We start from the raw sequence: 16,397 nt of genomic DNA on the forward strand, positions 1-16,397 counted from the left end.
TTAGCTAAGGAAAGCCACACAAGCAGCGGATGACAGGATGCTGTAAGCAGTGGATGCCACTCAACACTGTGCTGACTTCTGCAAGCATCCCAACTAGGATGCACTACCAAAGACTAGTGATCTCTTAAAAGAAAAAAACAATTATGTTGATTAAATGTATAAGCCAGAATCTAACTGGTGCTAAAATAGATAAGCCTCAGTCAATTCAAACACAGTTGAATCAGATAGCACCTGCAGAAGTTAGACTCTCACTTTTGTTTGCACGATCAAGCTACAGAATTGGCAGATTCAGAAAGCATGCAATTTATAACTTCCTTTAATAAATGTACTGTTGCGGCGGAAACACAAAAATATAAGTATGTACACAAAATATAACCTGCTGTGTCGTCTAATTAGCAATACTCAAAACCTTAACCGGAGACAAATCTATCTTCTTTTGCCTTTGCCCTTGCCTTTTTTCCTAGACTTCTTGTTTTCTTTATGTTTGCTTGCCTTGGTTTGACTGCTTGAAGAAGCCTCAGGTATTGCAACAGCTTCCCTCATGTTTGGATCACAACCTTGAGTGTTATCAATATCATTATCGTCATCGCTTGGAGATGCTTCCTTGGGTACAGCTTCCTTCTGTGGGATTAATTTGTCCATTAGAGGTTCCAAGCTTGCTCTCAGGCCCTTCCACTTTGAATAGAGATCTGCTTTTGTTGGGCAGCCTTCTTGTGTTCCTTCAGACCTGGCAAAACCAAATAACGTTTAGAATGTCATACCGAAAAGTGTAATCAGAAATCAGAATCCTACTAAACTATTGCAACTCTTTTGTAGTGACTCGTTTAATTTTACCTTGCGATATGGCTTGCCACTCTAATTTGTTCGACGATACATTAGTTATTCTTTAAGTCTAATTTGCATCTACAATTCCATTATAACTCGCAAACCAATTTATATCCTAAAGTTGATTGTTTCATTTTTTTCACTTTTTTTGAAAAATGGCTTGGTGCACCAGATGTCATTAGTAACATAATCACTCCATTAAAGATGTCAGAAACTTTCAAACAACTATTGAAATAAATATGTATGCAAAGATATAAAATGTTTGATCTTAAAATGACAAGTGATACTTTAAATAGCACGAGGGGTTCCAAGAAGCCAGTAATGTTAACTTTGCAAAATCCATTGTATCACTGAAAAGAATTACTGATACATGTGATTTACAACTGGAAAGGGCGGAGGATACCTTAAGAAATGAAACCGGAAGTTGTATGAAGTTTGCTTAAATTACCATAAAACTGAGTGCTGCTGATAGTGCCTAGCTGAGTAAACTAACATTCGAACAATGTAATGAGCCTACCAAAGAATGACATTAAGAATTATTCTGAAATAAAGAAATATTCTAGTTTTAACAGTAAGTAAATTGAAAACGAAGCAAATTAGGAGAAAAACAACACAAGAGAACATCATGTTGTACAAATTTCTAATTCCTAGTGTAGTTCTTAATTGTGGTGATGCCTCTAGAACAATTGATAGCCATCTGTTTAATACATCACCTCATTGTAGCAAGCAATTGGAGTTCAACATGCAAATTCCTCATTTCTGCCATCAAGTGCCCTTCAGAATCCTTCAATTGGTCTTTCTGTTTTATCCAATTCATTGTGGTGCCAAATATATTAATAGTATCCTCGACCTTTGATTTAACATCAAAAGTAAACACCATTAGTTCATAAGATAAACTCAATATGTATGAGGCAGTAAAAACAATAGATAATATTAGCAACTCCCTTACATCATCATATTTCCCAGATAGAAATTCTTCAAGCTTCTGCCTGAAATGTTTGCATTGTTCTGCGAGTTCCTTACCAAATTCTCGGTCTCCAAGTCCTGGACCTTGATCTTTCTCATGTGAAACATTTGAAGGTATAGAGTCAACTTCCTGGTTTCTATTATTGGAAGGATCAATTACAATAGAGCCTTTTTCTATTGGTTTTCTTTCTGATTGTTTGCTCTGAAATATCATTTTCTTTTCTGGAAACAATAGGGCAAAAACTTTTTCTGTGCACCGTAAGTGCTCGGAGTTAATAGTCAAAGCATTCAAACTTGAGAGCATCACAGGACTTTCTGCAGAACAGACTATGACTAAAGAATTTCCCACCATTCGTAATGCCTCAGCAAATACTCCTATAAACTGAAAACTACCACCAGCTCCATAATTTTTTGCTTGGTGAAGAAGCTGCACTGAGAACGCCTTAGGCAAATCTTCATATATTTTATTCTCCGAAAGAAACCTCCCAATTGCATAAGTACTCCTTCCAGCATTCAAGTGAGTCAGATAAAGTATAATAACCAGTTTTAGTGCAAGTAGAGGATATGATTCCCTACGCATGGAAGACTTGTTCATCCAGGCAAATAACTGATGTTTATCTCCTAGAAGGATTTTGATGGTTTCTATTATGTATCCGAGTGACAATTGGACAGTGTTCTGCGAGAGATCAGGGACTGAAGACAAGCAAGCCGTCATATAGCCCTTACAACCATGGCATTTGATCATTTCAAGGAGAGAAGATTTTGTAGTAAAAAAATGTCCACCAAGACCCCGGCATGATGATGCAAAAAACGTTAGGCACTCAATAAGGTAGATAAAGCAGTGAGGCGACAGGTAATCAATCTCATTTTTCCAATATACGTTAAACGAACTTTGCAATGCGCTCTCAAAAGTGGATATTACAGGAAACCTTGCAAATCCGAAATTCAAAAAAGTTCTATATTGTTCAATAAAATCTCTCCAAGGTTGCATATCAGTCAAGCAGTTCATGATCATTTTGAACAATTCATCAGATAATTGTCCTGTGAGAAAGAGCAACATCACCAGCCTACCAATTTGCCCATGTGTCAGTTTACCATTCCTACGTTCTAGGATTCCAGTAAGGGAGACATCAATTATCTCCATAGCAGTCTTGTTTTCATGAAGAAATATCACATTTTCCATTGTGTCATTTCTCCAGTCTAATGGGAAAATTATGTCAAAGTACCAAGTTTGGGACAAATTGTAGTATCCATGTACCTTATTCATACTACTCTTATTCATACTACTTGCTGATGTTAATTCTGACTCAATAAGGAACTTGGCAACTTCATATATCCAAATGGCCATCCTCCCTCTGCAGAATGAATATAGATTCTTTTGCACATAAAAGTTATGCAGGGCTTGCAAACAATCAAGTAATTTCATACCAACTGAAAATAACTCAGTACTCCAATAACTTTTAGCACATGATATGCACTCGCTGGCACTCAACCAAACCAGGTTTTTTTTCTTTACTAGAGAAAATTTTACAGTATTTTTTACCCAATAGGCTTCTGGATTTTGGATAAAATACATGTTTTTTTCATCCAATGTTCTGACACCAAAATATTCAAGATAGAACTCTTCATACCTTGAGCCATCTTTGGTTAATTTAGGGTCATCAAGGTGGGACAGCAGATCCAGTATCACTGCTTTCCAAAGGTTCCAAGCATACATCATTGTATCAACAGAGAGGCACTTTTGAGATATAATATCATTCACATGCTTGTCAGAATCAAAGACTGAAACTTGTCCATGGAGAAATTTAAAGGGTTTCGATTCAATATGGACGTCAAGTATTGCTCGACTGCTAAATACTTCCTGTCTAAGGTTGCGGTGCTTTTGAGCCTCAACCAAGTGTCTTGACATGTCAGACAAGCTTTTCTCTCTATCTGATAATATATCTGCTTCCAGGAAAACATATTCCTGAAATGAACCTGACTTCCACTGTGCTAGTTCTTTTGCTTTCATCAAATGGTTCTCCTTTTCTGCATATCTCTTCAGTGGCCACCCCTTGCTTCCAGATGACCAAAGTGAGCTCATAAGAACATGTAAAAGAAGCAACGTAGTTGCCTCCTCAAAACAGTTAGCTTTATCAAGGATCTCTGCCTCTAATAACATATTTCCTTTGTTTCTTGCAATGCTTGCAGCCTCTATATAGTTTCCTAATTCTAGCTCCACAGTTAGCAAATCATCAATACGATTATTGGACTTCAAGAAATGATGAACTACATCCAGGAAACGCAGACGTACATCATTTGACTGGAAAGCTTTAACAAACATCATCATGCATTGAATATCTCCAAGCTCTAGATAGTGTTGGGTACAATTCTCCAGATAAGATGATATCATCTCATTCAGTTCATGCTTCTGTCTTCCATCAGTACAAGAAGCTTCATTCCATTGTTCAATAATTTTCAATCCTGTCTCAAAAATCCTCCCCTTGGAACAAACTAATAGGCATTCTGATAAGAATTTTCCTTTAGCATATGCATGAGCAGCATCAGTCCAACACTCTGCCATTGCAAAACAGTCCCCCGCATCTTTAAGCCTTGATATGCCACATTTCTCCATATAAATCATACCTGCATAAATGACGATCAAATAAAGAAAGGATAACACAAGTATATGATATTCATGAGGAAAGTTGAAGTTTTAGGAAATGTTGGAGTCTGGCATAAACATGTCAGGAAAAAAAAAGGACTTTGTTTAATGTTAAGCAGTAGTTAACATGCTAAAATAGATTTCAATTTTTATATTTCTATGAAACTAACATCTTATGTTAACACGACAACAACGTTAAATGCTACAATCCAATCAAATAGCATGCCTATTGAAAGAACTCAAATAAGAAATGCAGAAGATAAAGACGATAGTCTCCGTATATGTAACCTGCTTCTTTGAAGTCATTCAATTTAATGTAACAGGTAGCAGCACTTTCTAGTTTGTCAATGGATTCATAGATCTCAGCAGCTCTTTTTAGGGCAATCTCACCCATATCCGTATTTGTAGAGATAACATGGTCAGCATGCGCAACAAGACCTGCTGCCTTAGCCCACTTTTCGTTGTATTCATCCCCAGCTTTCTCAAAGCACACAGCAGCCAGATCAAAGTTCCCCTCATTAAATAGCTGAAAAAGAGAAAAAAAAATTATGGTTTGATGATTAATCCTTGAGAATTTACAGTATATTTATATTTCAGGTAAAGCCTTAAGTAAATAGAAAGTAAATATGCAAATGGCTGTTTCACACCAATAAGCATATGAAACACAAACCTCAATACCACGTAATCTCCAATCCTCTGCACTACTTGCTACCTTCATGGCCTGTGCAAGGGAAGAATCCAAGTGTCTTTCTTGGACAAGGCATAGCCTCTTCCAATAATCAAACATCGGTTTAGAATACTCATCGGTATTCTCACAAATCCAGAGTCTCTGCTTTGTGCGAGTTATGGCAACATAGAGCTGCTTCAATTCCGAACAAAGAAGATTGTGTCTTTCCAGTTCAAATGAAGGAAATGTCCTTGAAACAGAAGGTTCAAGAATATCACGGTGCTTCATATACTCGTATGTTACTCTCCACTTCTTTTTCAGTGGTGAAGTTCCAAAGAAATTATAAAGCAAAACATCCTGCACAGTATATCAAATTAGTTATGATGATCCAAAAAACATTGTGGTTGTCATTATTTTTGTTAAATCAATATATACACACACTTGAAGTTAAACAACATCCAGTAGATAGTTACCTCAAATTCAAGGCCCTTACATTCTAATATAGTCAGAACAAGAGCTTGTTTCCCAATTTGATCAAATATTTGCTCCTTGGTGACAGTATCACGGACGAGAATGACTTGTTCAGCTCCAAATCCACTCAGGCATCTCTGACCGCTACCACTGTTTCCAAAAATAGTAAGAATAGCATTCTCATCATTACTAGATTCAAGCAATACAGGTGCTTCTCCACATATTAAACTAAACTCTGGAATCAATTTATCAACACTCAGTGGGAAGAAGTAGTAAAGGAGGTCCATAATGCTCTGGGCCAATCCCAAAATACCAGCATGAGTTCGAAAGTTTTGATTTAACTGAAACAAATCTGTCACATGTATTTCTCTTTCCTTCTTTTTCTGCTGATATCCACTATTGACCTCTGAAAGGAACTCCGTATAGAAAAGGGAACGGATATCCTCAAACCGGAAATCAATTCCTCTGGCAATAGTCTGTGCTGTGTCTCCTGCAAAAGTGTAGCCTTCCTCGAAGTTCTTACAGACATACCTAAGAAGTCCAATCTGTCTTAAAGTGAGATCCTGAACCTCATCAATATAAACAAAATCAATCATATCCCCTGCAAAGCCATTGCGAGCAAGCTGTTGATGCAGGTCATTGACAAAATCAGACAAATCAAATTCCCCATATAGAAGTTTTTTATTCTCATAATCAATAAAAATGTCATATATTGTCTCTCTAGTTTCTCTGCTTAAAGTTGAGACTCGCTTCTCTGACAAAAGAAGGTAATCTTCCCTTTTAAGTTTACCAGCATGAACTGTTCCTGAATCCATTCCACCCTTGATGTGGGAAATTATCTGTGTGAAAACAGTGGATGGATTGACTGTTTTAGTAAGCTGTTTATTAAAATGGGGCCAATAGGACCCAACAAATTTATCATAGTTGACTTCTTTACTCTGGATAAGAGATTGCAAGGCAAATGACTTTGCACATCCTCTTTGGTTTGGTATAACTCCCCACTTATTGTAGTACTTGTCAAAGAAAGAATTGAAAGTGCCATCAAGCATCATCAGAAACTTCCGAAATGTAATGACCAAAGGGTAATGCTCTTGCTTTAGACTAGTAAAACTGTCAGGTATATCTAATAAATCAGATAATTCACTTTTATCATTCATCTCCAGAGAAATTGCTGGACCACAAAAGTCATAACCAGAAGCAATGCTGGAAACATTGCAACAAACCATGGTTAATAGACTCAAAAGCACTAGAGATATAGACGAGCCATGCCTTAAAACCACTGTTAATCTTAGATAACTCATTTTCTGTATTGAAAAAGACCAATTGGTAATGTGCAAGTTTTAAAGGGAAAATATACCACCAATCATGGTGAAGATCTGGTGGCTCAAGATGTATAAGAAATGAGGTAAAATAATAAACCAATCGAAGCTACAACTTTTAAAGGGCAAAAATACCAGCAATCTAGGCTACAATTCGATTTGCAGATTAAGTTCAAAATTCAATGGTATTTATAGTAAGCCTTGAAATTAGAATGGCAGTAAAAGTGTCCTTAAACATCATAACCTACAAGCTCTGAGTAAATAATAGTAAAAGAATACGACTCCTAATAGCTAAAGACAAATAAAAACTTCCACTTAACTATGAACTGATGATGAGGATAACATTCATTAAAATTTTAAATCAAATGGAAAAAAAATGATCAGTTCTAGATGTAAAGATTCCACAGGCAGCAGACCTTTGCAGTTGGCATATGTGGCTCCTGATTGCAGAACATAGTTTGGAGCTAACAGTAAGAAAAACCTGCTTTAAGAAATGTCCTTTATTTGGACTAGAATGCTTCTTTAGTACAACACTTCTGTCAGCAGCATCAGATAAACCAAAAATTTCAGAAGCACCTTCGGAAGCAATAGAATACAGTTGTTCCTTCTGAATTAGTTTCATGGTCAGTATTGTTGTTTTCCCTGTCCCTGACCGACCTAAAATAAAAGTGCTTAGTGGAAAAAGGATTATCTCCTTTTCTTGATCATTTAGTTCGAATGGAATAAATACATCAGTCCCATCATTAGCTATTAACAAATGCCTTACTACTCTAGATGATAAGGAATAGAATTTCATTAATAGAAGGCTCTCATTGACTTTTGAATCCTCCATATGACTCGATGAATCCAATTGTACAGCATCTTCCTCTGTAGTTGATCTGGCTTTTTTTAATGTCTTGTAACGAATCATATCGCAGACAACATTCCAACTCATCGGCACTTCAAGATTCCTATTAAGTACCAGCAAAATTATATTAAACAGAGAGGAGAAAAAAATGGCTGCAGAAACAAGAATATACAATAAACCTCACAAATAACAAAGAACAAAATACTGCTAACGATAGAAAAATAATAATATAACTTATTTAAATATGTTGTTTCAAACTGAACCATAGAATGACAGTGCCTAGCAATATCAAAGGTCAGCTATAATTAAACTGAACACTGGAGTATCATATCAAGATTTGCTTTAGACTTAGGTAATATATTTAATGATCAAGCCAAGGAAAAGCATGAGGAAAATTAGGTTAAGCACGTCTCAACTGCCAAGATTGCAATTCTTAGAAGTACAAACATAGTTTAAGATGTATAGTTAAAACTTAAAAGGGCATAATACTAATAATTTGTACAAACATAAATGTTCTTGAACCATATTTTTTATAATGTCCAACTTTTGACATGATTAAAAGTGTAACTCAAAAGAATCAGCTAATGTGAACATTGACCTAGTCAGGGTATGCTTGGTTTAGCTAGGAATTATTTTGCAGCCAACTGATGTTGGTTATGCATTGTTATCATGTTTTAAAGCTGTTTATAATCAAATAGGCAAAAGAGTAAATGTCAATTATGAGTGCAGTTCAGTCGCAGGAAAAAGAAAGATATCAGAAATTATAGAACAATGATGAAGAATGCGAAATTCATTGCAGCTAAGAAAAGTGAATATACCCTTCAACACAAGCAGCTTTGCAGTGTTTCAAATAAACCTCTGTGTACGTTGAAAATATATGATCAAGACGTGATACAAGTCTTGCAATCTGTTCAAATGGTCGGAGATCCCACACCTTTATTACCTGGACATATCTTTCATCCTTAATGATGTCAACAGTCCAGATGAGATAAAGATCCTTAACCCTTGAAATTCTTACAAGATCAAATGAATCAGATATGCCTTGTATTTTAGATTTTGACCGCAAACCTTTGGAAAGCCTTAGCAGCAAATGAATTACTTCCTGCTTAGCATGAAGCTGTCTCAATCTTAAAAAGGACTTTTTGAAGTCATCACTAAACAGCACCTGTATATTGTACAAGAAAGATAATCTGATTAGCATTTTGCATGCTTATAAAAATAGTCAACAGAACATCAAAATCAAACATTTGAACATAACAAACTATAAAAGCCAGTCACATAACAAAATGTGGGATGTAAAAACATGCACCAAGTCAGGCAGTGGGCACCAGAGGGGGGCCTGACCACACTAAAAGTCATCTTCTCTGAAGAAATGTATCTATAAATTACACTAATCATGAAAAGAAATTAGTCTCCTTACTATAAAACTATATGACCAGTGAATTGGGCAGTATATAGGATATTACTGTAAGTTTGCATCCATAAAAATCATGTTCTGCTCAATAAAGTTGTACAGTATTGCCTACTAATTTTAAACTATTCTATAAAACAGCATATGTACTAATTTTAAAATTGCAAAACATTGAGACAAATGTCAATATGGACTACAACAGATAATGTTGGTGCTTCACCTATAGAAGTTGTATCTAAACTTAATGAAATGCCCTAATGAGACGATACACATGAAGATGCATGAACATACTACTGTATTAAAGTTTTTGAGCTTCTTGGTTATGCTATTTTGGAAAATATTCAGTTGATGTTTAATTGTATATTTCTTGTTTAGTACTTGGTTTTCTATTCAATGTCCTTCGATGGAATATTTTGGACAATGTTCCTGTTTATTTGTGGTTCGATGTCAATTGTATTGTTTATTTCTTTTCTATTTTTCATTTTCTGTGCTACTACATTCCTTCTTAAGTCTTCACAAACAGAAACAAGGTGGAAACATCTCTACTTATTTACTGGCAACAAAAATGAAAATGATAAAGTGCATAAGTAATAAAGTTAACAATTTTCCTGGTAAATTTCACAAGAAAGCAAAAAAAGACAGCTAAATACTCTTCAATAATTCTTGTAATTGAAGGGTATACCTTCCATCTTGAACCGCTGAGAAGAACTGAATCTGATCTTAGCAAATCATCAAGCTGATCAAGTTCATGCTTTACATGCAAAATTGATTTAGCCAAACAGACATCATCATTAGCATCGAAATAACATTTTCGTGCCTTTGCATCAAGAACTAAGCATTTCCATATGGTGTCACTTCTTTCTAATGTTTTTGCATTTCCCACAATCCAGAGACAGTGCCTACAATAAGCATAAACCACTTGATCTTAACAACATAAAGGCTTCTGGAAATATAAATAAGCATTTACAAGCATAATTGTGACTGTCATTTAACATTCTTGTGTGGCTATGTGAAGAGTACCTAGCCCTTGTCAAAGCAACATTAGTCCTTTGATGATCTTGAAGAAAACCAATATTAGCTTTATCACTAGACCTCACCGTCGAAAGTATAATAACATCATCCTCTTCACCTTGAAATCCATCAATAGACTTCACTCTTATCCTAAAGCCATCATATGCCCCATATTTGTTTCCAAGTTTTTCCTTGATTGCATTTACTTGAGAACTATATGGTGAAATGACTCCAATGCTAAGTATTTGACCAGAAGCTTCCCAATCTGTAAAAACAAGAGAACACATCCATGACAGGTGGAAAAAACTACATGATCAGTTCATCAGGAAACTGTTCCTTGATATAGTTATATAATATTTGCTAGCATAACAACCATAGCCCTGGCAAAGAATTAGGTATAATTGACTGAAGGAGAATTGTCAATTCACACATCCTATGTGGACGATCCACTAAAGAGAGAAGGAATGGTTTAACAAAGTTAGTATCAATAGGAAAGACTTCAAACTAGTTCTTCCTAAAACAGCATAATTTTGTCAGCCTTCTTCTCATTCTGCATGCTTAATAAAAAATCTTCTGACATCGCATATGCTCAGATCAAGTTTAATATGTTCTTCGGTTTAATACTACGAATAGCTACAATTCATTGACTCTTTTAAGCATTAACTTCTTAAGTTTATCATTTTGATTCAGACCATATAGAATAGCATAATAGCCAAAAAATTATAACTAAACAAAATTAAAGCCACACACAAAAAGCAACCAGTAGCTGATATTTTCTGAATTACATTTCCATTAAATTGCAAAAATGGAATAGAATAGAAAGTCAAGTAATGGGGGTCTTAGAAATCTTGAATGTTCTCCAGATTATGCAGGCTAGTCCAGCTAAAAAGTCACACCCCAGAATAAAATTTCATCTTCTCACACAATTCAGTTTGTCTCCCTATATTTCTTTTTTGTTTTTGTGTCATGCCTTGACATAGTTACATAACATGGTCAACTTGAATCTACTCTTCTGAACAAGTAAAATATCACTCGCATATGTTCTTGGTTTAAAGAAAATCAAGGCCAATGGTCTGAAATCTGAATGTTGGCATAAAAGTCCACCAAGCTCCTCAAAGTCTAGATATAAAAAAAATTAAAGGTACTGGTTATTTTCTAAGAACGAGTTCATCCAATTTTATCATGCCTTTTTGTTGCCAATTCAGGACAATCGACCTCCCCTGGGGGAAAGGATGTTCTGGGATGCAGACTTATGCTGCCAATATATGAGTAAGTTTGTGTTGAGTACTAAAGTACTACATAAAAAAAGTTATTTAGCAAACAGTAGTCAAGGTTGGTGCATTAGGCTGCATTGTGTAAAAGAAAATGATAGAACTAAGCAGACAGATTGTTTAGGTCCCTGAAATTACGCATGAAAAAAAGGGATTCTTCATGACAAATAGAGCAAGAATAGATTATGGCATGAAAAAAAAAAAGAAAAATGCAAAAGCATCATTTGTGCTATTAAAAATTTTAAAAGATAAACTTTAAAACATGAAGAAAACATACGTATAAATAGTCTTTGGACCAAATGCAGTACAACAACAACTTCAACCAAGTTTCTCTTGCTATTCCCATGTTCATCCACCTCTTCTATCCCATCGGCAACATTTAGAAAAGCGTAAGCACCAAATTTTAGGTCCTTATAATTTTTGTTGTAATTGATGCCCTCAACATTTGGGCCATCAAGAATTTGTTTCTTGTAAAATCTGAAATTTGGGAATAAGCTGATTGAAGGGTGCATGCGGTATTGCATGTTGAGAAGGTGCTTCCTTTGGCCCACAGAACTTAACCTTTCAAAGAGGCTAACACCAAAACCTGCATCCTTGCTAACCTGGGGAACAGAATTAAGAAAACAAAGAAAAAATTGTTATCAGTAACAAGAACATGAAATATGTGAAACATAAAAAAAGATACTTTGTCAGTGAACCTCAAGTAGGTAATACCACCTTCAAAACTGACAAAATTAGTGCACCAGATGAGCCAGCACAAATGGGTTGGGTCAAGTTTTGATGTGGCATGGGACTAGGTTGGGTATAATTACTAACAACTGGTAGGGAATGGTGCAAGGTTCGTATTTTTCTTTTCAGGTGCAAGAGCAGTGTTACATACCCCTGTTTTGGGCCTATCACGTCCTATGAAAATCCAAACAGAAATTTCATACGAATAGTTTCCCTTTGGTTTCTAGTAAATTTAACTTAAAAAATGTCAATAATAGCACATGTATACCCAGAAGCTAATTACATGGAGGCAGTGCAGGAAAACCTAATATAGTCAGCTCTTTTATGGACTGAAGATGATATTATAATTATTGACCGAAGACATGGATGGGGTGAGAACTGGATGGGATTTTTGAATAGAAAGATGAGATGAGTAGAATAAAGAAAAACTACTATGCCTGGTTGTCATCCCTAAGTTGAGGTCCTGAAGTGTATACATTAGACTCCAACTGCTGTAAAACAGTTTCTGAAATAAACCACATTGTATGCTTATGACAAACTTACAATGCTATGAGTATTTAATATTGCTACTGATGTCCATAGGTGTAGTTACAGATAAACCTGGCTTTTCACGGTTGATGGCAACTGACACTCATCTCCCACCAAAATGGCATTGTTCAGCCTATTAAGCCGTAGTGGAATCACTGATTCACATTCCTTAAGTTGAGCAGCTTCATCAATAACTACAATATGAAGAGGATTCATCTCCACATGATGCAACATAGAAGAACTAGAAGCAGTGCAAAATATAAGTGAGGCACTTTGAAGACAATAAGTGCGGATTTGGCTACTGTCCACAGTATTAGGTAGCGAAAGAGAGCTCTGAAGAACTCTCAATAGACAAAGAGATTCAACTCTAGCTTCAGACAATCGTTTACTGGTAGAAAATCCATGTTCTAGAGAGGCAGGGTCGTGAATACTTTTTGTCAGTAAACATTTTGAGTTATCTGGTAGAAGGACCTCTTTCAATTCATCATCACTAAGTTCTTTGTCACATAACAAGTTATGCATCGTTTCAAGCAAATTCAGGAGAGAGGATATTTCAGTTATGTTGCCTGATGAAATGCAATTTGTATGGATCCACAAATTCCTTATACAATTTTCAAGAGGTGTGACCACTGCATTGAATTGCTTCTTAAAGAAATTTGTAAAGGTTAAGGCTTCCTCCTTGTGGCTATTTTCAAGAAACATATGGTACATACAACTGCAGTCCTCAAGCAAACTGACCACTGAAGATATCCTATATTTCCATCCTGTTGATGGTGCAAAGCAATCAACAAGTTGCTCAACACGATAATCCAAAAACACATCTTGGAGCTCATCATCTATTTCCATACGCTCACTGTTTCCAAATAGAAGTACATCCCCAAGGGAAGATGGCAGCCCATGTAGTTTATCCTTTTCATCAGTGTATTTGATCAACTGAAGTAGACGAGAACAGACCCCAACTACTGCAACATTTGTTGGAGCACAGGTAAGGGTTCTGCATTTCATATGCAAGAATGCCCACAGCATAGCACTAACTGTCTTTGTCTTCCCTGTTCCTGGAGGGCCCCATACAAGTTCCACACAGTGTGAATCTCTGCATCCTGTTGCATGAATTGCAGCCCGTACAGCTTCTATTTGTGACAGATTCAGATCAAATGAACATAATTTATCCAATAATTTAGTAAACCAATAGTCATTCACTCCAGATACACTAGTGTCACATGTGGCGGTCACCTGCAAGGAAATAGGAAGAAATATATCTATCGTCATCTAGTAAGGACAAATGTAACGGTTACTAAATGCTTTAAGTGCAGATAAAATGCATAGAAGTACATAAGAAAATAAATGACAAAAGAAACTTGAAAACATGGTCATCTTTACCATTGGCCTGGGTGACAGAACTTCATTGATGATCCTGATGTTGTTATTCATTCCTGATGTGAAACAAAGTGCTTTCCATATCCGAATATTTGTCAATAAGTTAGTCAGAAATAATGCAAATTTGAAGTTACCCATATCATATTCCACATCAGTGAACTTATATAATTTCACAACAAAACCCTTCTGAACATCATCATCCATTGAAACCTCGGTAACCAACGCTAAGCAACAAGCAACATTGTATCTATTGAAATCCCTGACATCCTCTGGCTTCATACTTGATAGAATGAAAAGATCACCATTCCGTGCCTTATAATTTTGACTTCCACAATCTATGTGATTGTTGAGAAATTCAACGTCAATATAATACTCCTGAGTAGTTTTGGATTTTCTCTGTCCGTTTTCTATGGCGAGTATCTTTGCTCGAGGAGCTTTTGAAATATCAACCAAAGAAGAGTGTATTTCTGCACGTGTCTCTTCCATCAAAGGAGCAGCAAAAGATCCAAAATAATGTTCAATTGATAGAAACATAGATGGTATCTTCACCACCTACAGCAGAAGATAAACAAGAAAAGTTACTGAAGCTTATGAGACACATTTGTTTCTTAATTGGACAAAGGCAATGACTTCTAACTACTAAAAAGAGTCAAGTTTACTATCTTAATTGGACAAAATAGACCAGATAAAATTTTAATTATAACAAAAAATAACATCACGACTGCTGGAGAAAAAACATAAATTCCAATTATAAATATGTCAAAATTAGTCCATCAAGGAAAACTTCCAGATCCTGATAGGCATGAACAATAAAAATTCCATTCATGTTATTTTCGACTTGAGATTTTACACACAAAATCTTGATTTTTATGATCATCTTGTCCTGCAACAGTTTTACTGAGATGTCAAGCTACCTGCAAAGTTTATGTGGAACCTAAGACCAATTCTAGTGGCAGCACAAGGAAACTTGAAACTTATAATTGAAGAGCTCAAGCAGAAAAAAGAATCTAACAAAAAACACATTGAATCAAGATAATCATGTTTACTCCCCAAGATAACAGTTGCAAACAATCTAATAACACAACAAGTTTTCCAAATCCATGGTTAGTGAGAAAGGAAACGTAGAAGCATACATGAAGCTCAAGAATCACAAGAGGAGAAAAGAAAGCTGGGTCATTGTGCTTCAGTTAAAACGGCTATAATTCTACTCTTGCTGATCGTTCTTGAAGCGAAAAGAGTCCACCTTTCATTTTACCAAGTCACATCGAAAGGCTCTCCATGAAGTGTGGCCTCACACGAAGAAAGGAAAAAAAGGAATAGCCATATAAAATCTAACGCTGCAAAATTAACATTGTAGCAGATGAATTTTGATTCCATGTTATGCATGTAGTTTTGCATCTGTCGCCTATTGAACATGCAAACGGAACCAGAGCGGCACAATAAACCCATCAAAGACGACGATAAACAGGCTCGTATGCTACAGTCCGGCAGCGGAACGGGCGACGACAAAAACCTGGTTCTGGAGGAGGTTCTCATCGAGAATCTGACCCAGCGACCAAGAAAGAACGATGTCGCCGAGGTCTCCTCGAGGTGGCCTAGGTCGTCCTTCGCCCCCGCCCTCCCCTCGCTCCTCCATACCTCTCACTCCCTTGCCTCTGCGAGCGCTCCGAAACTTCAACCGCAGAGTTCTCCGACGTCCAAATGCAAAATAACGTGCCACGGCAACGAAAGAAGTGTTCTGAAAGCTAAATGGGATCGTTTCTTCGGGCTCAAGGAAAGCCTTTCGCAGCGGGCCGAAAGAGTTGAGTTAACCAGTGATTTGAAGGATCGTACGTCGGGATTACGAAGCATTTATAGCTTTTGATTTCCGATGTAGACTCTGAGAGAGAGAGAGAGAGAGAGAGAGAGAGAGAGAGACCATAGCAAAGTCAAGTCAAGAGAGAGAGAACAGCAAAGGCACGATGGAAAGCAAAAAGAAAGGAAGAGTGGGGAGATGACGCGACCATCGCTTTATGCTTTTCTGATGATTCCTTTCTCCTCTCCGAAGCCGGCCATGAACAGTCTAACGAGTTCACCAACATACAAAGACCACCATGGACTGCTGCATCGATGGCTTCCTTCTTCATGCAGCAAGCGACCTCCACGTCAATCTAAATACAAAACAAAACATGAAACGACGTAATTCCAACACATTAATTTTTCCCCCTGTTTTTTCTTCTAATTCCACTCGATTTTGTCATACAGAATAGCATCAAAACCTCTCTCGATTGAGAGTTAATTTCATATTAAGAACAACATAGCTAACTAAAATAAACAAAATATTTGATGTTA

The 16,397-nt window shown here is 36.4% G+C and overlaps 1 protein-coding gene across 1 annotated transcript; it reads right to left on the minus strand.

Annotated features, from left to right (window-relative positions):
- Window positions 1-287: 287 nt before the first annotated feature.
- On the minus strand, window positions 288-15,819 carry LOC103984788 (uncharacterized). Its single transcript, XM_018826244.2, has 14 exons — window positions 15,580-15,819; window positions 14,070-14,618; window positions 12,762-13,922; window positions 11,710-12,034; window positions 10,171-10,426; window positions 9,833-10,049; window positions 8,558-8,904; window positions 7,309-7,842; window positions 5,576-6,776; window positions 5,106-5,459; window positions 4,724-4,961; window positions 1,775-4,416; window positions 1,539-1,675; window positions 288-727 (listed from the first exon to the last, which is right to left on the minus strand). Exons 1-14 carry the CDS (start codon window positions 15,700-15,702, stop codon window positions 427-429), a joined length of 8,385 nt encoding a protein of 2,794 aa, XP_018681789.2. The 5' UTR covers window positions 15,703-15,819; the 3' UTR covers window positions 288-426.
- Window positions 15,820-16,397: the final 578 nt, after the last annotated feature.

Source organism: Musa acuminata, chromosome BXJ2-5 (assembly GCF_036884655.1).
Source record: "Musa acuminata AAA Group cultivar baxijiao chromosome BXJ2-5, Cavendish_Baxijiao_AAA, whole genome shotgun sequence".
Taxonomy (NCBI): Eukaryota; Viridiplantae; Streptophyta; class Magnoliopsida; order Zingiberales; family Musaceae; genus Musa; species Musa acuminata.